The following is a 23,782-nucleotide window of genomic DNA, read 5'->3' on the forward strand; positions in this document are numbered from 1 at the left end:
TTTGATGGAAAGAGCAAACAGTTACTTCAGTAAGAATATACAGACCTTGTCATGTACAATTCTGAGAATATTTTCATTGTTTTCGAATAGAATGCTTTTCTAGTGAAGACATGCTGAATGATAACTATAACAAGAGTTTATGTTCTTACTGCTGGGCTGAATCGAAAATGTTGTCAATTACCTTTTGGAGCCTAAGCTACGCAAAGCCACATTAATAACTTTGTTTAATGTACATCATCAATTGCTACCTTGCATCGGAGAAAGCGTGATGAATTCTTATGAAAATCTGTAAGTTTTGAGTTATAAATTCTTTGATAATTCTGCCCGTGAGACTTGGAACCCAGGACAGTTATACTCTATTGTAATGAGGTCTATATTTACAGCAAATATATTAGCAAGGATATAAGTAAATGAAACCAATTCATGCGCTGCTGCATTCAACACAGAGAAACTTACTGAGCTTCAGCAGGTGGTTGCACCTCTAAAAGTGGTGTAACTGTTAATGAGAGGCCTCTGGTCTACATTATATCTCTAATAACTTTGTGATCCCAATCTGGTGAATTTTTTTTCATGCTAGTTCCTCGTTTTTTCTTTTCTGTAAATCAGAAGAACTGATAAAGTGGTCCTTTCTCATTCTAAAAATGATAATGCTCATGTTTCTAGATACAGGCAATAAGCTATTGACTAGCATGCTTTTATTTCTCCTTTATGTAAATTGAATTTTACAATTCAATTATCAGTATTCAAATATCAATTGAATGATATTTGAGTATCATAAGCACATCAGCGTACGAACATTAACATAAAATAAAGCGCTATTGGTCCCATGGTTGCTTCACAAGCATGCGTGCTTGAGTGTAAGCAGACAGAAAGCTCATGATAGCTAAGACGGTGGCCACTTCATTCTTATTATTTGTCATACCTATCAACTAGTCATTAGTTGATTAATTTATTTAAGGTAAGAGGGGGCAACATTTCAATTGTCCTATATGGATTTCCCTTTAAACTGCATGTCAACCATGAACCAGATAACTGGATGAAGTTTCCTATAATCCTTACTCCCTCAAAGATCCAGGTAAAATTGTTCAGTAAATGTCTCTCTCCTATTAGTTATCCGGCTCCTGCCTGGAATACCAAACCAAGTAGAAAAATATATGCAGATTCACTGAGTGTCAGGAGAGCGTTCTTGGTTATAGACAGCTGCAACACCTTGCAGACATTCGTCTGGAAAATTACACTGAAAACTGGATAGAGCTGGCATCACTTTGCAGATATGTTAGCACTAAAATATATGCGCTGGTGCACAAGCAAGTCGATTCTTAATTTTCAAAAACGCAGCACTGTGATAATACAGGGAAGCCTTTCACTTGCTTCCAACATCATAGCCATCTTTTCATTAACTTCAGTTGTATTATTATATGATTTAAGTGTATATAGAACACTGAACAAAATTTTATTAAGGAGGACATTATTCAGACCAATTCAGTAGTTCCTTAACAGAAGGGAAACTGTCAGGGGAGGAACAGGAATCTTTTTCTCGTGGATATATTGCGATCAGCTCAAAATGCATCTTAAAATAAATGTTTATTCGAGCTCAATTCTTATCAAAAATAAAGTACCTTACTTTCCATTTATAAAATAAACTTTTATATATAAATTCATTATCTTAAGAAATGTTATACCAAGTGATAAACTCACGAGGGCTTACGAATAGCAGAGAAGAGCTAATTCTAGCTTTGTAGTTGATTAATTTTTACAGTTTTGCTGAAATTATTTGGCATGCACCTTCCTTTTCTTTATAAATTAGATGCACAGTTGTCCTTTCAGGTCACAACACTAACAGCCACCAAGCTTGCGAAGCAGCTGGAGAACTAAATGTATGGGAAGCAGTCTCAGAAATTCCATGGATGAGCTTCACAGTGCTTAAGTAAACGTCGGGTATTAGATGGCAAAGACTTTTGCTTACACTGCCAAGGTCTGAACTATGAAAACCTAGGTCCCACCTTTAGGTTCTTCAATGTGTGAACTTGAAAAATGGTTTCAGTCACTCTGCAACACATGTCTAGTGTAAGTATTAAATGTCCCTAGAGCCTGTGAAATCAACCCAACAGAAATGGAAGACGGAAAGTGTGTGTAAACACTATTTTCAAACTTTTTCTGGGGAGTCCTTGACTTCCTACACTGTGTCCCCAGATATCACTTAAGAGAAACACTTTCAAATACCCACTTTTCCTGCAGAAAAAACTAAAAGAAACATCATTTCCATTTCATCAGTATAAATAGAGAAGTATAATAAGGCAGTTCAGGAAATAAATAAAATGAAGGCATCGTAGCAAGTGAAATCTCCTGCTTTAAACAGTCCCCCAAGGAACTGAAAAAGTACACCTCTCAAATCTAATACACTGAAAGAAGTCTCAAATATTAGATAAATTCATTTATCAAAGGAGGAAAACAGCAAAATCCTTTGTGTATTTAAAAATGAAACTAAATAAAGCAAAACATGTCTTAGTTCTGTGGAAGCTAAATCTTTTACAAGCAAAACCAGAGAAGTAGCTACGTATGATAGAAGCAAAAATCCAGACCAATTGAACTGCGCTCATGTCAGATGGCACAACGGAAGTTGGAAATGGATCTCTTGTCCCCTGACAGCAATATTGAGCAGATGAAGGATATCAATTACTATTACTAATTACATTAGGGGGAGTGTGTTTCATTTGCTTTTCTTTTTATTGTAGGTCAGCTGTTTACTTGTGGTTAAAACTTTGTACATTTTTGGAATGCCTAATGGCATGCAAGGTTTCCAAAGTCACCTTTGCCAAGCTAAGTGATTCATTCCACCCACTTTGTAGGTTTTCTATTTTCGCAAGTGGATTTGGTTCAATTAAAAGACAAATGCCATACATTAGTTAATCTATGAACATATCACTTTGCTTTTCAAATGGCATGTTAATTGTCTTGACATTTGATATTTTTTAAAAAAACTTCAAGAATATAGAGCTATGCTTTTAAATGAATCAAATGTAGCTCAAGTTTACACCCCAGACTTCCTGTGGTGTTTACAGACACTATTTGTAAGTTTTCCATTGTATATAGCCACTCAAAAGCACACAACTAAACAATTTAGAATACAAATACCACTCTACCACAGGGCAAAATCCCTATTGGTATGGTAATAGAGATAAAACTATTCTGTGTAAAGCTATCTTCACATTATGCTGCATTAATGCTATCATTTTCTCAGGAAATTTAAAGACCTCAGTTTATTTGCATGTGTATGTAAATAATATGAAAAAAGTGGTGCATTTTCATTAGAGTCATGCTTATTTCCAAAACTGATGAAGGCATTAAACACCAGGCCAAAACACATCTGCTTTTAACTCTACGTAAAGCAATAACATAACAGATATAAATTCTCTGCAGGATCAAACTGTTTTCTCAAATAATGAAATAATTCAAGTTTACATGCATCCAAAGATCTGTTTTCAAAAGCCACTTCATATACACTAGTTCAAACCTACAGTCTTTACTGCTTTTAAGGCTGGATTTTTTTAAAAAAAAAAAAAATCTTAATTCTTCTTCTTCTTAACCAAAGTAAAATTCCACAAGAAGAAAATATTTTAATAATACTGAAAACTATGAGAGCTCAATATTTTCTGAATAACATTAAGTGAGACTATATAACAACTTCTTCCTCCATCTCAATTCTTCTCAGATGAAGCATTCTACATGCAAAGCATGTCCAGTAAAAGAACCATCACATTATATCATCTAGCCAGTCATAACTGTAATTCTTAAGGTGAATTTTGTTAATAAGAGACTTGGGAAGCATTCTTTGCAGGGTTTGCGGCAGCATTTTAGCAATGTCTGAAAGACTCCATTTGCTGTGTGTCAAACTTTGGTGGACATAAAAAGTAAACTTCTGTATAATAACTACCACATGAGAAAAGTGCAAAATAAATCTGACATATTCAGAAATTCCCCTCGACATATGCATGTATGTATATAACCATTTTAAAATTATACCAGGGAATAGTTACTCCAAATAACACAAAAAAGTAATACACATAACCTTGGTATTTCTAGTATATCCCAAATCACTCACAAGTATCTTGTACTGAGTACAACCTAATTTTGTTTATAAGCTTTGGAATACTGAATATGAAGAATTCAGGTGGCTGATTGTATATAAACATAGTTGCCTACTAATTATAATTAAACGGTGTTATAAATACAAAGAATTAAAAATGCAATTATGCATGACACTTGCTTATCATTAAGTACTTTTAAGGCACTATTTTCATCAAATCAAGTCAGTATGGCAGGATTTCAAGATTTTGGACTTGGCTCTGCATTTGGATGAATCAGTAAATGCTGACTTGTAAAACCCTGCATGATTCATGAAACAGTTAAAACTTTTCAGTGCCCAATTATCATGACCACCAATAGTTTCTCTACAAATTTTCACTTAGATGTCTCCCAATTAAGATACACATATTTATCCTGTAAAACATAAAATATGGGTGAAGGAAGGCTGTCCGGTGTAAATAGAAGCACAAAACACTACCACTTCCTTAGGGCTTACAAAGCTAGGGACTAGCTTGCAAAATAAGAAGGGCACACCTCTGTCCTCTAAGGCTTCTGCTACATTAATGTCGTATAGATGAAAATTAAACTCATGGTTTTAAAACTAGAAGGACCTTTGTGAAGGAAAGACACAACCTCACAGAAGCTGCAAGTTGTCTCGAAGTGACCAGCGCTCTCTGGGATATGTAAATGTATCTGGGATCCATCTTACCTGTTTGCTGTACTTGTTATTGGTTTGACAGCTGTACTCAGAGCAGTGATCTGATCCAATGGAAATGTTGTCTCCTGCTCCCACAAATGTGTTGGCTGGTGGTAGATCTTGTACAGCCTGATGTTTTTTCCCTGCAGTTGGTGACTGGGGGTGAAGCTGGACAGTTGGCAAGGGGGAACTAGATTTGTAATGCCTTGCCAGGTCGGGACTGCCAGGCCCACCATTAACTGATCTGTATCGGCCCATGCTTGGGCTGTCAGACAGCTTCTCATTGACACTATCATACCTCTGTCCATTTGGTTTAGAAGCTTCGACAGTGACAATGCTGCTGTAGAGTGGCTGCTTAGATTTTTTATTTTTCTTGTCCTTTTTAGGCTTCTTAGATTTGTCATGCTGTTGGGGTGTAAAAAAGTCCTCGTGGTCCTTTTTGCCAGCTTCGTAGCCATTTTTATTTTTGGACCTGCAATATCTGGCCATCATGACGATTAAAATGATTAGAATCACTGTCATAATGCCAGCAACCACCCCAATGACAATACTGAGTCTCTGCTTGCTAATTTCATAGCTTGGGTCACCAGCTATATCCTGGGTGAGCGGAGTGTGCAAACTTCGGACAATCTGAGAGTCAATCACTGTTGCATTGGAAACACTTTCATTGACAAATACATGCACCAAAGTTGTAGTGGACTGGGAAGGCTGGCCGCTGTCATTCACTTGCACAACCAGCCTATGCAAGCCATAGTGCTTTTGGGTGAGTTTCCCTACTAAAGAAACCACGCCACTGGTGGGATCAATCTCAAACAGCTTGAAAGGATTCCCTCCCACAATGCTGTAGTTCAAGTCCGCATTGATGCCATCGTCACTGTCTGTGGCCAGCACTGTCGCTACTACTGTCCTGACATTACTTGAAGGTGGCAGCAACGTGTAGGAAATGTTTCTGGGAAGGGTAACCGTGGGAGCGTTGTCATTTTCATCCATCACAAAGAGGGAGACTGTGGCTGTGGCCGATCTGGGAGGATCTCCCCCATCCACAGCCTTCACTCTGAAAGTGTATGTAGTCTGATGTTCCCTGTCAAAAGACATTGTGGAGTAAATGGTCCCTGTGTCATTCTCAATAGAAAAAATGTTACTGTTCTCCTCTATGTACAGGCTCATCTCCGCATTCCGTCCCTTGTCGGCATCCATCACGGTGACCATTCCCACAGGGCTGTTGGGCTGCAAGTTTTCCTTCACGTAAAAGGTAAAGACGTCCTGCATAAACTTAGGATCGTTGTCGTTTTTATCAGCCACCTGTACAATCACCGTGGTGCTGCCCTGCAGCACAGGAATGCCTTTGTCTTTGGCATTAACTTTAAACTCATACCTGTCAGTCTGCTCCCGGTCCAGGACTGTATTGACCAGGATGTCCCCAGAATCGGGATCTATGGCAAAAGTCCCCATCACTGAGGAGTCCAGCGAGTAAGCAATCTCTGCGTTCTTCCCACTGTCAGCGTCTGTCGCCAGCACGGTGGCTACCCTCTCACCTGGAATGTTGTTCTCTGGAAAGTAAACCTCAACGACAGACTGACCAAAGACAGGAGGGTTGTCATTGGTGTCTCCCACTTTGACCACCAAGGAATTGTTGCTGGAGAGGCTAGGACTGCCAGAGTCCACAGCTACTATGACCACGTTGAACTCCCGGGTGGTCTCATAGTCCAGTGGGGCCGACGTGTGCAGGAAGTACTTTTTCTTGTTCTGATCGCCCTCTGTGTCGCTGGCCGGCTTAAGCTGGAAAGGCACATCTCCCACTACCGTACAGGTGACTACCCCGTTCTCGCCTTGATCTCGGTCGGACACCTGCACCAGGGCGATTGGCGTGTCCACCAGGACGTCCTCGGCCACGTTGGCCACCCCGTCCTTAAGTGGGATACGTCCTATCTTGCGAATTTCGATGGAGGGAACGTTGTCGTTCTCATCTTTGATGTTGAGGACCACGGTGGCCTTATCGGTCTTGGGGGGCTGCCCACGGTCACGGGCCATGACTGTGAATCGCAGCTGATTCACTTCCTCGCGGTCAATACGGTGCAAGACACTGAGCCAACCGGACGTTTCATCCAGACGCAGTAGCCTTCTTACCGACTCGGTAGCGGCCCCAAATACATATTCGATCTGTCCATTGACCCCCACGTCCAAATCGGCGGCGCGCAACTGCAGGATGGGGGTGCCTGGAGCGCTGTTCTCAGCCAGGTCAGCCTCATAAACGCTCTTCTCGAAGCGGGGGCTGTTGTCATTCACGTCGGTGATGAGCACCCTCAAGATGGCTTGTGAGGACCGAGGTGGATCGCCCCCATCGCGCACTCGGAGGGTCAGCTCGTAGGAGTCTCGCTGTTCCCGGTCCAGCGCCCCCTTCACTATTAGTTGCGGCTGTTTCTCGCCGTCTGGGGTGTCTGCCACCTGCAGCTCGAACACACTGCTTCGGCCACCAGGACCGGTTCCGCCGCCACCCTCAGGCACCTCCAGCCGGCGCTTGGAGCCTCCAGGGCCGCCGCCGCTCGCGCTGTTCCCGCCGCCCCCTGGGTAGGGGGCGCTGTCCGCCGGCCCCGAGCGTCTTCCTTCCCCGCCGCCACCACCACCCCCGGGCTCCTGGAGCAGCTCGTAGCGCTCGATTCCATTGCGACCGAAGTCACGATCGGTGGCCGTGGGCAGCAGGTAGAGTGTTCCTACAGGCCGGTTCTCTTCCACCGTGAGGGTGAGCACCGGTGACGGGAAGGTGGGCGTGTTGTCGTTGATGTCCAGCACGATGACCCGACCCTCAAACAGGTCCACCCAGCTCTGCGATGGCCCTATCACGGATACCTCGAAGTCCAAGAAACACTCATTCTCGTCGAAGATCATCTGACACTGGGGCAGTTTCTCTCGGTCAATGCGCCGCTCGCTGGTGCTCAGCTCGCCGGTGAGGTTGTCAATCTTCAGGTACTCAGAGCCAGACTCAAGGCTGAAAGTCACCTCGCCCGAGCCGGTCACGATGCCCAGGTCCGAGGCCACATTGCCGATCCGCACGTCGGCGGGGCCCTCCTCCGCCAGTCGGTACCGGAGCAGCTGCTTGGCGGCGGCCAGGCTAAAGCAGAGCGGCAGAAAGAGGCAACAGCCCAAGCACCAGCCGCGCGCCCATCCCGTAGTCCGCATCCTCAGCATCTTCTCTTGCTGCTGTTGCTACTGCTCCTTCTAACCACAACCCCCCTTGGAACCCCCCTCCTCCGGGGCTGGCCGCCTGCCCTCCCCTCGTTCCTCCTCTCCGGGAAAGGAAGAAACGAGAGGGAGGGGAGGGAGGGGGCCAGAGTAGCGTGTAGAATCGACCGATGGGAGGGGGCAGCTATAGATGCTTCTTTTTTTCTCCTCCTGCTTCTTCCGAAAGTTATTGTTTCATAATTCATGCAATGGGTGCTAATCGCCCTCTCGCCAGCCACCGTTCACTCGCAGTACTTACAGTTCACGGGACACTGCGCGCCACGGACTCGGTGTCTCCACAAAGTCATCCCTGCAGCGGGAATATCCTGACATCCAGTCCCCAAAGCTCTGGGAAAGGGGCCGGAACAGCTTCCGCAAGAGAGCAGTGTAGTCTAGAAGAGGAGTGGAGCAAACCTGCAGCCTTCCCCGCCTGCCAGCCGGGCTAGTCCTTACTGGAGTTAAGTCCAATTCACGTTCCAGCCACTCACTCTAGACCCAGTTTCTGTTTAGGCTCCGGAGCTCCAGACAAACGTGAGCCGCTTCCTGCAAGAGACTCCGGGGCCAGCAACAAGCCAGTCTCAACTCTGACTCCTCTTAAGCTGCCGGGAAGCCACTCAACATATGTTGAATGAAAAATTTCACGGCAGGTCGCTCCGGGCAAGGTGCAGCGAAGACGCCTCGAGTCACTGCCTGGTCTGCGATCGGGTGCCCCCGGCGCGCCAAAGAGCAGCCCGAGCCATCTTCAGAGACGCCGAGAGTCGGTCGCTCCTCACCCCGGAGAGCTCGGGTTTCTCTTTTTTTCTTAACAACTCTGCGCAAGGTCATTAGTCACGAAGCCACCGCCTGAAACCGCAGCAACCATCCGCCCGTAGGGGCTACAGTCGAACCGTGCGCACCGCGCGGTGCCCAAGTTTGGATTCTCAGCCGCAGAGTCCGTGCCTTCCCTCACCTGCATTCGGCCCGCGTGTTGGAGCAGAGGGATCTGCAGCGCTGTGCGCGATTCAGGGAGGAGATTGCAGCCTCTCTCTCTCCGCGCTCTCTCTCGATCCCTCCCCTCCCTCCCTCCTTCTTTCTCTCCTCCCTCCCCTCTCTCCTCCCTCCTCTCCTTTCCCCTTTCCCCCCTCTCTCACTCTCTCTCCTGCACAGTCTCTCAGCTTCTTTCAGTCTCAATGCAGGGAACTCGAGCTGAACTTGATCCCTTTGCAGTTCAAAGGTGAGCAAGCTTGGCTCCGTGCAACCGCGACAGGGCCGGGTGAAAACGCACGGCCGGGCACTCCTAACGGCAATTAACAAAGATGCCCAATACTGTCCGGGTTTCCAAAGAAAAGCCAAAGGCACTGAGGCGGGGGTGGAGGGGGAGGTGGAGTCAAACAGAGCTGCCAAGTAGCTTAAAAAAAAAATCTAGTTTGCCAACGGGAGAAAAAGTGCCAGTCGGTTGTTGTCTCGGAAGTGCCCTGGCGCGGCGGGTGAATTCCGCAGTTGTCTCGTCCGCTTTTGCGTCTGGGAGAGTCTGGTGCGCGCGCTCCCGCCGTCTCTCCGGCGGTGGCTGTTCTGAGACACCGAATCGCCACAGGGAAGCTCCTACTCTCTCTATCCCCGAGCCGGAAACCCGCAAGTTTACATAAAGTGGTGGTTGCTGCGGAAAGCTCGTGGGTTCCGGACTCAGACTTGTCCCCGGCGCTGCAGCGGCGGCGGTGGTTTCTGAAACTACACAGTTGCAGAGAACCAGGGAGGAGGGCACCGGGAAGGGAGGCGGGAGGAAGGACCAGCCAGCCGCGGCGCTCACAGAAGCCCGGCTTCAGTTCGTAGGGTCGACTGGGCACTGCCCAATCTCAGTCCCTTTAAGCCAAAACCTAGTCCCCTTAGCCAGTTTGGGGAGGGGACTAATTGCTTTTCCCCTTTAGGACTGGGTAGACTTTTCTCCGTAGACTAAATCCGGCTGCGTGGGTAAAGGCTGTAGTGAGTGTTAGTATACCTTTCACCTACGTCCACCCTCAAACGATGTATTCCTCCCGCCCCAACTCCCACCCCCAACGCGTCCTCGCTTCGCAATTGAGCATCTGGGTTAGAGCATTGCTACTGATAGGCTGAGGACGTCGCCTGGGTCCCCACAGCGAGGCTTGTGTTCTGAAAAACCATGGCTGGCTGCAGTAGTGTTGAGAGACCGTCAAACTCCAGTGAGAGACGGAGAGGATCCTTTTTTGGAGCACGGACTTTGGAGGTCTGGGTTGGGGCGGGGAGAATGCCTGCCTTTGTTTAAATGCTTGGAATTCCTGTCAGCCGGCTTTCACTGGGGATAGACCTTGTGTGCACGCGCCTGGGGAATAAAACACATGCTAGAAGGATTAATATTATTATTATTTTGAGTAGAGCCTGCAGCCTTTAGTAAGTGACAAAGTGTAGCGTCACCTACCTGGATATAAGAGAAATAAACTTTAATGGCAACTTTGTGTACCGAGTGTGCTTAACGCCTTTTCTCTCCTTTTGACTTTGTGCCTCGTGAGCCTCCCTGCCATTCTCTGGCGTGAGGCTTTCCCAGCTCACAGTCAAGACCACCGCAGTCTGTCTAGTAAGATCTCAGGGCTGTGGGGTGTTTTTCGAATAAAAACCGCTCACTCCTCATTTATTTCAAGGGCTGTCAAAGGAAAGCCCTCTCCCTTAAGATTAAGAAGGACGAGACTGGTATGTGGTATTTGGATAACGCCTAGACTATCTCGAAGAATGTTGCTGGGGTTTGATTAGTCTGGGAATTTAAAGGTCCCCCCCCAAAAAAAAAGAAATTTGGGGCGGACCCCCCTCCACCCAATGCTCACAACGTTAATTTTGCTTTTTGTGAGACCCGAGTGGAGGCGCTGAATGATTTAAACAAGGCAAATACCAATAAAGTCTAGGAGCACAGGAAGCGCGCGGCTGTTTGGCGAGCGCAGAGAACAGGAATGGTGTGTGTGTGTGGGGGGGGGGAGCGGCACTGGTTTCCAAGATCTCTCTGGGGCGGCTGTGGAAGCACAGAGGACGGATCTGTGAGTAGTATGTGCCAGAGACCTAGAGCGTATTTTCCTGTCCCATAAAGCAGCATCTTTCCGGGGGAGGGGGTGCCTCCTCCTCTTCCGATAGAACGGCCTTCCCCGTAACCCTCCCGCCGTCACTGCCACCAGAGCTCACAGCTCCCTATCTGCAGCATCAGCGAGAAAAGCCTGGCGCGCAGGCTCAGTGCTCACAGCCGCAGTCTGGAGGCGGGGGCTGGCGCCGCAGCGCCTCAGTGGCCGGCGAAGTGGCAGTAACGCGATGTCCCCCTTACATTTGGAAGAATAGGGATTTATCTGAATGCCTGCTTTCTCCTGATCCAGATTCGAATGGGAAGGGGGACGCCATCGCCACTGCGAGGCTTTGCGGCGTGCATTCCGATGCGTGTCAGTGCGGCGCACTGCACTCACCCCACTAGTCGCCTTACTAGAATTTTGCAAACTTCAGGCAGTCGCGTGGGCAGAGAGACATTATACACTACCTCATCCCTTGTCAGACCATAAACTTGAATAACCCCCCTCTGCCTCTTCAAGCGTTTTCCCGCCGCTATTGGCGGGGGAGGTGCGGTGGGGGGAGGTGACTGAGTGGGTGACTCTTCCCTAGAGCTGCATATACTTCTTCTACGGTGACTGAGGGACAGGGGTGCAGCGCGTCCTTCACAGTGGAGTGGTTTTCTCCGGGAGAGGGAGGTAACCTCATCCCGCCCTCCCCACTTATCCCCACCGACTCCGCCGCGGAGCCAAGCCAGCGTGGGAAATGGGTCCGACGTGTGTTGCATGGGGAGCAGAGCTGCCTGGCCAGTACTGGGCCGGGAAACCTAGCTTTGCTCCCTCCCCCATCGGTCGCCAGCTCCGACCTTTCCGCCAGAGCAGCCAAGAAGTGGCAGCTCCTTTGCCCCGCAGAGCGGTTCCTGTGGAAGAGAATGAAATGGGCGGGAAGAGGGCGAAGGGAGGTAAGGGAGGCACCGAGGAACCCTCCCTGCGCCCTTGTGGCGGCCACAGTTCCCGGTCTTCTTCCGCCCCCTGTCTGGGCGCTGAAACCGTCACACCAGCCTCCAGCCCGTGCGCAGGGTGAATGAAGGCGAGCAGCAGTTTCCCCCCCACCCCCGCCCCATTTCCGCAGTCTTAGTGCCAGTGTCACAAGTGCTCAGCAATTTCATTAAATGGAACCCGGGGACTTAATCCTCCCAGTAGCAGACCTCACCAGGGGAATGTGATATCCGGATTCTCTCCCACCCACAGACCCCACCCGGCCCCTCAGACCCGAGGCTGCTTTTATCTTCTCAACCTGAGAGGCAAGGTTCAGGAGGAAATGGGATCAAAAAGTGTAACCGGCTGCAAGAAATTAAACAGCTTGCGTTGTCTCTGCTGCTGCCGCCGCCGCCGCGGCTTCTCTGGCAGACAAAACCAAATACCAGTAGTGTTCTCAAGCCTGCATTGATCAGTAACGGGACGTCATCTCTTGGAGAAAGCAAAATGTTTGAGGGACTACTGAAACGCTTGTAAGTCCCGTTTCTTTGTTGATGATTTAAACGAAATTCTCCTTGATAAACCTAAATATGAAATAAATCAGATATAAAATGAAATTGATTAAAATAAAGATATTCCATACTAATATATGTCTAATAAAAGCTGGATTACTTTTCTTTGTCAAATACCTTCCGCCAAACCGAACAATTCAAATACTTTTTCAGTTAAGAATATCTGTGACAGAGCGGGAAATAAAATAGTTTTCCGTCCCTGATGTGGCTTGAGCCTTAAAGAAGAAAACTGGACGGAAGTAAGGACAAGAAAAGTTTAGGGTAAGACTTCGAAGCAAGTGCTAGAGGAAGTGTCTCGGGGGGGGGGGGCGGGGGACTTTCATTTATAATTGACCTTCTATTAGTCACCAGAACAGGAGGAAAAGGTTAAATACAGTAAACATGATAGCCAGTCCTGGAAAGAAATACAAAGCGGTTACAAGGGAAAAGGAGAAAGTGACTCAAGAACTCCACCAAGGGACAAACAGAGGAAATGACACCCGATTTCTCCAAATGCTTTGACCTTTCATCCCTAAGGAAAGGATCTCTTCCAGCCCCTCTTATATAGGTGCGGATGTCCATAATGTCTATGTGATCAGCGGTTTCCCTATGTACTTTCGTTAAATTTGATACCTCTGCCTTTCTTCTCTAAGTACTTATACATGCTTTCCCATTAGGCATATACTTTTAAACAGTAAGCAGAACAATTCATAAACATTGTCTAGTACCAAGTACAATTCGAGGTCTTGGATAATTCAGAGGCTTTGGTCACATTGTTGCAGACTGAAATCTGTGAGTGCAATACCAAAGCATAGTAGACTGAAACGACTGAATAATTCATTGCAATAACAGTCTTTTGATGGACATTAAAACTCAGCAATTTAAATAAGGAAACCACAGATTTCCTTTTAGGCAGGTAGTAACTGCTTCCTTCAGCGGTTGTTTAATTGGTCTCTAGCCAAGAAATAACATTTTCTGTGCTGTTTAAATCATGTATGCAGCGCTATATGCTACAGCAGTAGAAGCAGAACACAAGTTAGATAATTCCACGAAAATGCTTCTTACAATCTATTGGTTAACTGTAAAATACTGAACCAAAACTGGTATGATATCTATGTTTGCAAAGGAAAAAAATACCTTGCAGATAAAATTTGTTTATATAAATATTAGCTCATAAACTATGTGACTTTAGATTTCATTAGAATGTTTTATGTTTTAAAATAATTCAAAGAACTTGATAGAAGTGATTTCTACTTTAATATTGGCAAAGATTTATGGTTGGTTGCTTTCCCATTTATACAGTTATAATTGCCAAAACATTCAATATACACAGGTTCCCAATTTACACATCACATTAAAAAGGTCCAATTTATTACTACAAGAGAAACATTGTGCTCTATTTACAACATAATTTATGTGATATTTCAGATTTATTAATTTTCACACATTATCAACAACATTGAATTTGGAAAGAAAAAAGAATTTTGCCAAAGGTAGATGAACATTAGGAGAAAGACGTTTGGTGGATCATAAGCGGTGCATCTTATTCAGAGTCACTTAAAGCTATTGCATGTCAACAACTACAGTAAATTTGGATGTGCCAACGCATCTGCAAAGTGGACTGGACACATTTACCACTCTTCCCTATAGAGCCAGGATATGTCAAAGGTTACTATAAACAGTTATCACTAATCTAAACAATGTGTATATTAAGAATTTGAGAGGGGAGAGGATCTCATTATAATGATCTGAGTCAGGGTTGCACTAAAACAAATGAGTATGCTTGTACAAGGAACTGTTGGAAATCATGAATTACCTGTATAATGCTACCTTAATTTCTTATGTTAATTTCCCATATTGGCTGGCCCAGGTTTCTTTTAAAGCAATATTTGGACTGATACTTCAGCAATAATGAAATTTCCAATGGTTATCATTGAGGCTGCTTCTTAAGTATTTCTGACTTAATCTCTAGACCTAAAATAGGCTAGCAATTCTAGAACTCTGCTGGCAGGATGAACCTGTTGTCTAATTTTTGCGCAGCTTGAGGAGAAGGAAAATTCAAGAGCTGACTGAATAAATAGTTTGCCTCCCTAAGTAAATAACCTTCACTAATATCAATATAAACAATATCTAAGGATTGTCAATAAGTTTCAGATGGACATGGTCTTTGGAAATCAGTAGTATGCTTTGAATGCCTGTTTCTGCACTCATCTACTGAAACTATCCAAGTAAAGCTGAGAAAAAAGATTTGTGGAGGTGAGCAACACCAGTTTCAGCTATACACCCATATAAAACCTCAGCCATACTATTCAGGGAGAAGTAGTAACAACTTCATTGGAATAGCAAGTTTGTCGTAAAAGTACTGACACTTATACTTGATGGCTTACATTAGCATTGTTGAGCTAGTTTTTTTCTCTTGTGAACGCTAAAGAGTTTAACACCCTGAACAAGATGTTTTGATAAGGTATTGTCAAATCACCATGGGATGTGAGCATAAAAATTGGTCTTTGTATTGGTGGTTCTTATGTTTCTTTCTTGTTTTGCCTGTGTAGCTAATTCTCAGCATTGTTTCCAATGGACTGTACTTAAAAAAAAAAAAAAACAAGGAAGAAAGAACCTATTCCCATAGTGTTCTAAACTGTAAGGCAACCATATAAGATGCAAATGTGAGCATTTAATTTGACTAATGGAGAAAACGTTAGGTGTTTAATTCTATAAGTAAATGACAGCAATGATTAGCAGCGGTCTCTATGGTCCATAATGTGCATCTACATTCCTCACTGAAATTAGGTCCTTTTGTTTCTGAGGCTTTCCCTGTCTCTTTCCAGATGTTAGAGATAGCCTGTATGTAGCCCTCCATTTGCAAGGGAAAATTAACACCTACCCTGCCTTTTCTATTCTATAAAGCTTTCCTTCTCACATACCAAAGAGAAAGCATTGTCCCTATCTGTCCCTTAAAATACTGGAGACAGAGGGCCAAAATGTGGTGAATGTATAAGGTATCTCGGAAAAGTAGGTAGTACTTCTATGTCCAGTTTACTTTTTTCTTTAAAAACATGATTTTCAAAGTTCTATAAACCAGTGTGCCTTCCACTACCCACAAATATTATCACTAGGCAGAGTGATCCTTGGAATCCCTGAAATCCAATTGACTCTCAAGCTTACTGAGATACTGATGGAGATTTGAGGAGCTTTCACATGCAACAGTCTCTTCCAAGATTCTCTGGCATTGTTGGAGAGGGATGTGCTTTCACAGTTAAGTATTTAACTTGCAATAGTATGCTTGCAATAGTAACCACTCCAGCTACAGGAGATTAAGGACTGAAATTCCTTCCAATCCAGGTTTCTCCTTGTCACACTTAGGGTTTAAAAGGTGCCTAAAATGCCACTTGCTTTTTAGGTGATTGTGTGTGTGTGTGTGTGTGTGTGTGTGTGTGTGTGTGTGTATTCTGTTAATGGGAAAGTTGAAGCGTGAATATATTTCTATTGACTGTGTTACACTGTATTATTGTGGATTTGCAGTTGCTTTCGTTCACAATTAAATGACAAAAGCTATGGTATGGCTTCCAAGAATTTTCCCAGCATTCACTTTGGCACCTTATAAAGTACAGAAGCATAGGATGTGTATATAACAAGCTGTGTTAGGATGTGTCCTGAAAAGAGGAGTAGAGTGAAATCCATGTCTTAAAAGGCAGATCCCGAAACAAGTGTATGAAATGGATTTTCAAAAAGACAAGCAACGTTCTGGTAAGAGAAGTTTGTGTGCACGTGTGTGTGTGTATGTGTGTGTGTGTGTGTGTGTGTGTGTGTGTGTTTGTGTGTTCCTTCCCTCCTGAAAGTTAAAAGGGCTCAGGATATATTGGAGGCATAAAGATCTACTTCAAGTTGATCACACTGGGACTCCACAGCTCAGACAGAGTTTTCTGTACACTTTTTGTTCCTCACAGTAAAATTTTCCCCAAATAATTCAACAATCATAAATCCCTTCCCGTTAAGTAGGGAAGTGAGTCTTAGGTTGATGCCAGGAAGTCAGCAGCAGGCAGTGAGCACCTGGATAAGATAAACTGGTGCTGTCATGAAACCATCACACCTTCCATTCATTCTCCTAAAGGTTCATTGATTTTTCCCCAAAGTCTTTTTTCTTCTAGAAATCCTCTTTGGCCCTCATACAGACCCTATTAAGATGGTGTGTAAGCCCTACCCTAATCAGTGCCGAGAACCATATTTCTCTGTTAACCCCTGTGCTTACGATGGAAATTACATCTGTTTTGCATTTCCCTACTAATTTGCCTTTTGTGAATTTTTTTTTGTCATTCTCAAGAACCAAACTTAGAGGCGAAAAGAAAAATATTTCCTTCCTGACAATCGTGAGCAGAACAATAACTCTGTTTTCAGTAGCTGTTTAAGAAGGTAGCCGATAAACTATGAGCCTGTGTGTGTTTTAAACTCAAATATAAAACCCGCACAGAAAACAGACAGAATATAATGTGTTCAGATGGTCATGTCTCCACCACTGTCCATTCTCTGATCCCTCCCCCTTTAACCAGGGAAGAGTGATTTTAACAACAGAAAGCAGTAGAAATGGCATTGTGCCAGTGGCCCTCCCAAGAACACTCTCCCTGGAATCCCGAGAAGCCGCATTACTAAGCCTAATTACCTTCTGAGCACCATACTGGAGTGGCCTTTTTCCATGTGTGCATTTGGGATGGCAATCTCTTCTGGGCTCCACCTTCCTTTCATCTCATCCAAGTCACCTAAAATAGGAGACAGGCCTTTTTGGACCCTCTAGACTAGTCCTTCTGTCAGCTGAATGCCATCTGTCCATTGAGAATGCAGGAGCCAAAGCATTGCCTGCCTGGACCTGATCCAAGTCCCTGACTCTTAACAGGGTTGAGACATAGATTGGTTATACAGGCAATGCATTTTGCAAGCATTTATTCCTCAGTGCTAAGGAACTTGAGTATTGTATTTGTTTATCTCACGGTGAATAACAGTACTCAATTTAATAATAAAATGTGTTTGTATATTGTGGTTCATTTTTGTGCCAGACACCAGTCTTAAACACATTCCATATGGCTAACATTTAATCCTCAAAGACTATCAGAGAGTAGTTTTTAAATTATTAGATTAAGGACATTATTTTGTACATTGACTAGAAGAGGATGTTGAAATTTAAGAACTTAAGAATGAAGAGGTGTTATAGCTACTCAGTAACTTGGTCCAGGAAATTTCATTTGAGACTTTTAGATCTGAAAATCCTTGTATTGATGTACTGTAAAAATTCACAGAGTGATGGATGACTAATATAATTAGTATATAAAGCTTTACCGGTAAGTAGACACTCAGAACACTTTTGTTTACATAACCTTATTTAATTAATCTTGTGATCGTTTTTTCCTAGTAAAATTCTGTTGTAAATACAAGTAATTTTAAATATCTGTGCTCAGAGTTCTCTGGGCTACAGCTTAGGTTATGGCTTTTTAAAAATAGATATGCTTCCCAGATAAAAGCAAATGTCCGATTTATTTCTTTACCTTTAAAGGCAACATATTTAGCCTTAAAAGTTTTGAAGGAAATCTGCAATATGAGGAGTGTTGTTTCCAGAGATGACACATGGCCAATAGTTATGAGAAAGGCTCACTCATGGGTGCTTCACTACAATGTATTTTACATTTGTGAGGGTCCACAAAAGTAGTGTTAAAATGGCTTTATTTTTCTTTTTTCTCAGAATGGGGATCTCATTAAGGTCTTTGTTCTAATTTGGCTATCAGAGGACCATTTTTTAACATGATGACAGCTATTGTGAATCAAATAATAGTGACTGAAATAATTTGGGGGTAAGAGGGTTGTCTTGAAACAGAGTCTTTTTATATAGCCCAGTGTGGCCTGGAGCTCATGATTCTCCTTCCTTAGTTTCTATATTGAAGAAGTTATAGGAGGGCACCATCACATTTGACAAAGAAAAAATAGTTGATTGGTCACTTATACCTTGAGAATGTAAGCTATAGATGTGCATAGAAGTATTTATTAAAATAATCTTATTGGTTAATATTTGTGTGTGATTTAAGATTTATTTATTTATGTATTTTTGGACTCTATTTGCGTGTACACCTGCATGCCACATCCCATTCTAGATGGTTGGGAGCCACCATGTGCTTACTGGGAATTGAACTCAGGAGCTCTGGAGCAGCAGCCAACACTCTTTAACAGCTGAGCTGTTTCTCCAGCCTCCCCCTGACACCCCTCACAGGTTTTCTTTTTAACAGATGAATGGACTGGCTCTCTCTATGGATGTCCATTTAGCATGGTGAAATCCAGTGAAGGAAAGGTCTAAGAATGATGAGGGACACTGATGTAATGATGTGGATCTGGAGGAGCTGGGGAAGGGGCCAAATAAGATAATAATAAATAAGAGTAAAGAGTATCGTATGAAATTCTGAAAACATTAATAAAAATACCTTTAAAAAATTAATAAAATGTTTTAGATCATTACATGTACTTCTGTATTTTACATGCTTCATTGTTGACATTTTGTACTCTCTGTTTTATAAAACAAACAAACAAAAACCACAAGCTTAAAAACCTTTATTCTATAGAAAACTATAACTGATCAGCTTGAGTGCTAACGACATTGAAGAAGGCAATTTTCTGTGCTTAGTGTATTTATTTATTCAAATGCTGCTGTATTTCTAGTATAATCTCAGAATACTGTTTGATCAAATATTGACTAACCCTGTGTAATACTTAATTCAACACATGGATTCAACCACACAACATGTGAGTATATATGTGTCATAAGCTTGAAATAACCCAGAGTGTTTATCTAATATATAGACCCTGGAAAAGGACTTGATGGTTTTGGGTAATCCCTGCCTTATGACACGCTACAGCACTTGCATCAAATATCCTTCAAACATGAGCTAAATGTTCATTTCAATGATTGACCATGGAGATTGTAGATGAAAATATGAAAACTCCAAACAAATATGAGGTTAGTAGAGCATAATTACTAAAGGAGTTGCCTACCTCTGCATTGGACTTCGAGGGAGTGCAAAATGAATCATCGCTATTTGTATATACCTGGGCTTTGGGGAACATTTGCTACTTGCATATACCAGAGCTTCAGGCAGTACTTGTGTAAGTGAGAAGATTTATCTTGTCCTGAGGGATATGGCATCCTGATCTTTAAAAGGTATGTTTTTTGCAATGTTCTTTATAGAATGCATACTTTATAAGTTTATATTTGACAGTTTCAAACAGGAAAAAGAATTCTCTGAAAGTAAAGCAGTGTCCCCCAAAGGGCTCATCTCAATCCATGAGCATGAACACTGGGTGTACACTTTCAGTTTTATGATTAGTTAGCCAAGAATACTTATCCCTTATATTAATTTATAGTCACCTTAGTTCAATAACTGTCCAAGAGAGGTATGTAGAGATGCAGTTCATTGGAGACTGATTGTTTTCTTAGTAGCTCAATATTTAGGATTTGTCCCTTGGAAATGCCAAAGAGGCTCATAATTAGTAAATTTTATGCATAAACTCAAACTTGAATCTAAGTTATTTATTTCATACCTAGATATCAACAGGCAAAGCACGTAAATATGGAAGCAGACATTGTGAGAAATTCATCCATTCATCTTCTTTTCTGTTTAAAAAATACTTTCATCGGTGCTTTGAGAATGTCATACAATGTATTTTGCTCTTGCTTTGTTCTTCTTCCCAGTTTTTCCAGACCAGATCCTCTTCACCCAAACTACTTTGTGTCCTGCTGTCTCAATCTATCGATCCTACTATACTAGTATTGGATATAATCATACAAAAATCACAAATAAAGTTCATTTGCTCTGACTTATGAAGAATCCTACTCATGTAGGGCATGGCTAAGTGTGGAATAAAATTATTAAAGACGTTTTGAAAAGTAGTCAATTAGAGCACACTATCTAATAAGTATAACCATCTTCACATCTGTCACTTTAAAAGACTGTAAAATTATTCTTATGATACTATGATTTCTGTGAGCATCATTGGATTTCCTCATCAGTGCACTTGAGATATTTTTGTAACGATTTCTTTCATCCCTTGAAATGGTCAAATGGCATTCAGAATCTCTTTATGTGAATTAAATGTCTGACAGAGCTGGAGAATATTACATTCATTCAAATAATAAGTTCAAAGATCTTATTTTATTTTGAGTCTTTTGTAGTTAGCAAAAGTGACTGTGAGGGCAATTATAAAGAAGAGTGGTCTAAAGAAGTTTCAGGATGTATCAATATCACTGGAATTCATTCATAGTTGCCCAACAGACTACACTTAGGCACATTACTCCTGATTGATTTAATTGTGTCTATGCATGTGAGTATAAACAGTGTGTGTCTTGTGGGAATCTAAGGTAAAAGCCTAAGCCTGGGGAGTAGGGAAGGAAACTAAGGAGATAGAAATTCACTATGATATATGTAGTGTGTGTGTGTGTGAGAGAGAGACAGATAGAGAAAGAGAGAGAGAGAGGGAGTAGAAAGAGAAGGAGAGAGAGAGAGAGAGAGAGAGAGAGAGAGAGAAATGGAGAGGGAGAGAGAGAGAGAGAAGGAGAGAGAGAGAGAGTCTAACATAAATATTGGCACCCTTAGAGTCCAGCAAAAGGTGATTCATCTTCTGAAGCTAGAATCGAAAGCAGTTGTGAGCTACCTGAGACGGACGCAAGAAGCTGCACTCTAGTCCTCTGAAAATCAGGAAGCACACTTAACATCCAGCATTTCACTAGCCCATATTTTCTGAACTGTTCAGCAGATAAAGTGCTTGCCTCACAGGTGTGGAGGCGAGAGTTCAGATCTTTAGAACCCACGTGAAAAGCCAGGCAGCCATGGCAGATGCCTGTAATCCCAGCAGTCAGAAGGCAGAGGCAGTGGATCTCTGCGGCCAAATGGCTAGCTGGGTTAGCTGGAATTAACATTATCGGGGTTCAGAGAGAGAACTTGCCCCAATTAATAAAGTATGAGTGAATAGTGGAAGATACTTGATATCAAGTTCAGGCCTCTGCAGGTATATGCACACATGAATATGCACACCACATTGAGGTGGACTCACAGACATGTAAACAAACATATACCTGTATGACACACACACAAAATCAAAACCAGCAAGGAGAAAATGAATTAGTTTACTCTATTCTGAAAATATTTTATTCTAACCTGAGGAACTAGAACATTAATACAATCAAGTAATATATAGGGAAGCCAATACGTGCCTGATTCTGAACCAATGAACTGTGCTGTGTTAAACAGCAAGAGTTTTACAATGAGGAATGGCTACAGATATCTTTTTATTAGAATATTGACTGGAAGTGTACAAAACTTGACAAGATTACTCTAAGATCATTTTTATAACTCACAACTCACTGGATGGGACAGAATAAAAGACACTGTTAGATATACCTTGATGCACAAGTGAAAGGAAAAATAAAAGTCTTGTCTGATCATCAGATGTATTTTTCCTTCAGATTCAGTTTGGAACAGAAGAGCTACCTTCTAGAATGTTATTGTGAGGATTTAATGAGAAAATGAATATAAAGTTCCCAATATAGCAATCAATGTATGACTTATGCTTTATAAACATTAGTTTTCTTTCTTCGTTCATTTCATGCTTTGGGTGATCGCTTGCATATCTATGAGTATAAAATGAAAATGAATAATTTAGAATCACCATGCAGTGTAATGAGGATGTAGATGAAGGAGAAATATGATCTAATCAAAATAGTTAGTCATAATCTCTTGATTTTGAGAAATAATAGCATAGTTAAAGCCATATTTATACCAAGTTCTTAACTTTTCATATCTATGTATTTTCTTTTATCTCTTGAGTAGCCACAAAATTTTGGTCAATCGGGTTGTTATCATCATTTATTTAATGAGAAAATTACTGGCTTTGACTTGATCATATCATATCAGTAGCTTGTGCTGTCGTCTATATCAGGACAGGTCCAGTGCTTGACTGATGGCTTACCTGTTGGCTCATAATGATTCCTGTGTCCTGGTATTCTTGGCACTATAAAATTGTTGCCTCTGATCTTGCCTGGACCCGAGTTATTTAAAACAAACAATATAGCATAAGGATAGGCATTATTACCTACAGTAGGTTAAAAGGCACTGTGTCTTCCATCACAGACTCTTTTGCTTTCAACTTTACTTCTGCTCTGTTTTGGGTTGTCCCAAGTAAAAGCCCAAATGACACAGATAGATGATATGTGGGCAATGCCTGGCAAAGACTGTAAGCCTGTAAGTCAGATGGAACCAGAGTCTTCTTAGGCCTGCACTAACCTTGGCAGTGAGAGCTTAGGAAGAAAGTCCTTTCAGCTAGCTATTTCTAACTCCAAAGTTAAGACATGTGTATAGTAGAGCTTAGTTACCTGTTGAGGCTTTTGTGGTGGAGTTTCTCCCATGCTGAGTTACTACTGCTAAGGGATTGTAGATTTTATAGGAGAAAGTAGTCGATGAAATACGACCAACAGATTGGACCTGGCTACGTGAGGAGAGGGGAGAGGAGAGAGCCAGGAGCCCAGAGACCAGGAGAGTGGTAACCAAAAGTGGTGTCCAAAAGACCAAAAAGAGCTGAGTAGTCAAAATGGCTGATTTACAGAGGAATCAGGGAAGCTGAGAGAAGTGAAGTCCACCCCTGTGCTGGAGAGTTAAGGATAAGGGATGGGATACAATAGAAAGTGTGATTTTTGTAACAAGTACTAAGAGATGCTGGGAGAACCTGGTGGCCAATGTCTGCTTTGATATGCTTTATAGGCACCTCATTTATTTATTTTGAGTTTGAGACCTAACAGTTCAATCTCTCTATAATTCAGATTTTTTTCTTTTACATAAAATAATAGAACTGGGAACATCCTGTGGAAAGAACAAGGAAAAAGTTCATCTAGTATGATTAGAATCCTAATGGTTCATAGATATGCTCAAAATGTTATTAAAGTGGGAAACACAATGGATATTACAAATAGATTAAAATTTTAAAAACCATTAAGTTGTGATTATAAATATTAACTTCGGCTATTAACACATGGCAGTCCTTCCTCTGTAAACTAAAGCTCAGATCAACACCCTGAGGATGAACTAAGCGTCATTGGATCCCATTTCGTTCCTCCTGTGCACACACTGATTTCATTCCCTTCCTTTACTTTTATTTTTGATTTGTATTGAGTCTACATTTTCTCTGATCCCTTCCCTGACTCCCTCTTCCCCCTT

General features: G+C 42.6%; 1 protein-coding gene across 9 annotated transcripts in view; it reads right to left on the minus strand.

Moving 5' to 3' along the window:
• Pcdh7 (protocadherin 7) overlaps positions 1-9,990 on the minus strand; it is a 404,659-nt gene extending 394,669 nt beyond the window's left edge. For 8 of the 9 annotated variants that reach the window (XM_085691885.2, XM_087909034.1, XM_048415091.3 and 5 more), the window contains exon 1: positions 4,796-9,990. In XM_085691885.2, coding sequence (XP_085548011.2) covers positions 4,796-7,969 — 3,174 coding nt within the window. In that variant the 5' untranslated portion in view covers positions 7,970-9,990. The remainder of the gene's footprint in view (positions 1-4,795) is intronic. The other variant, XM_048415095.3, reaches the window with a different exon arrangement.
• Positions 9,991-23,782: the final 13,792 nt, after the last annotated feature.

This window comes from Myodes glareolus, chromosome 8, assembly GCF_982192425.1.
Source record: "Myodes glareolus chromosome 8, mMyoGla1.1, whole genome shotgun sequence".
Taxonomy (NCBI): domain Eukaryota; kingdom Metazoa; phylum Chordata; class Mammalia; order Rodentia; family Cricetidae; genus Myodes; species Myodes glareolus.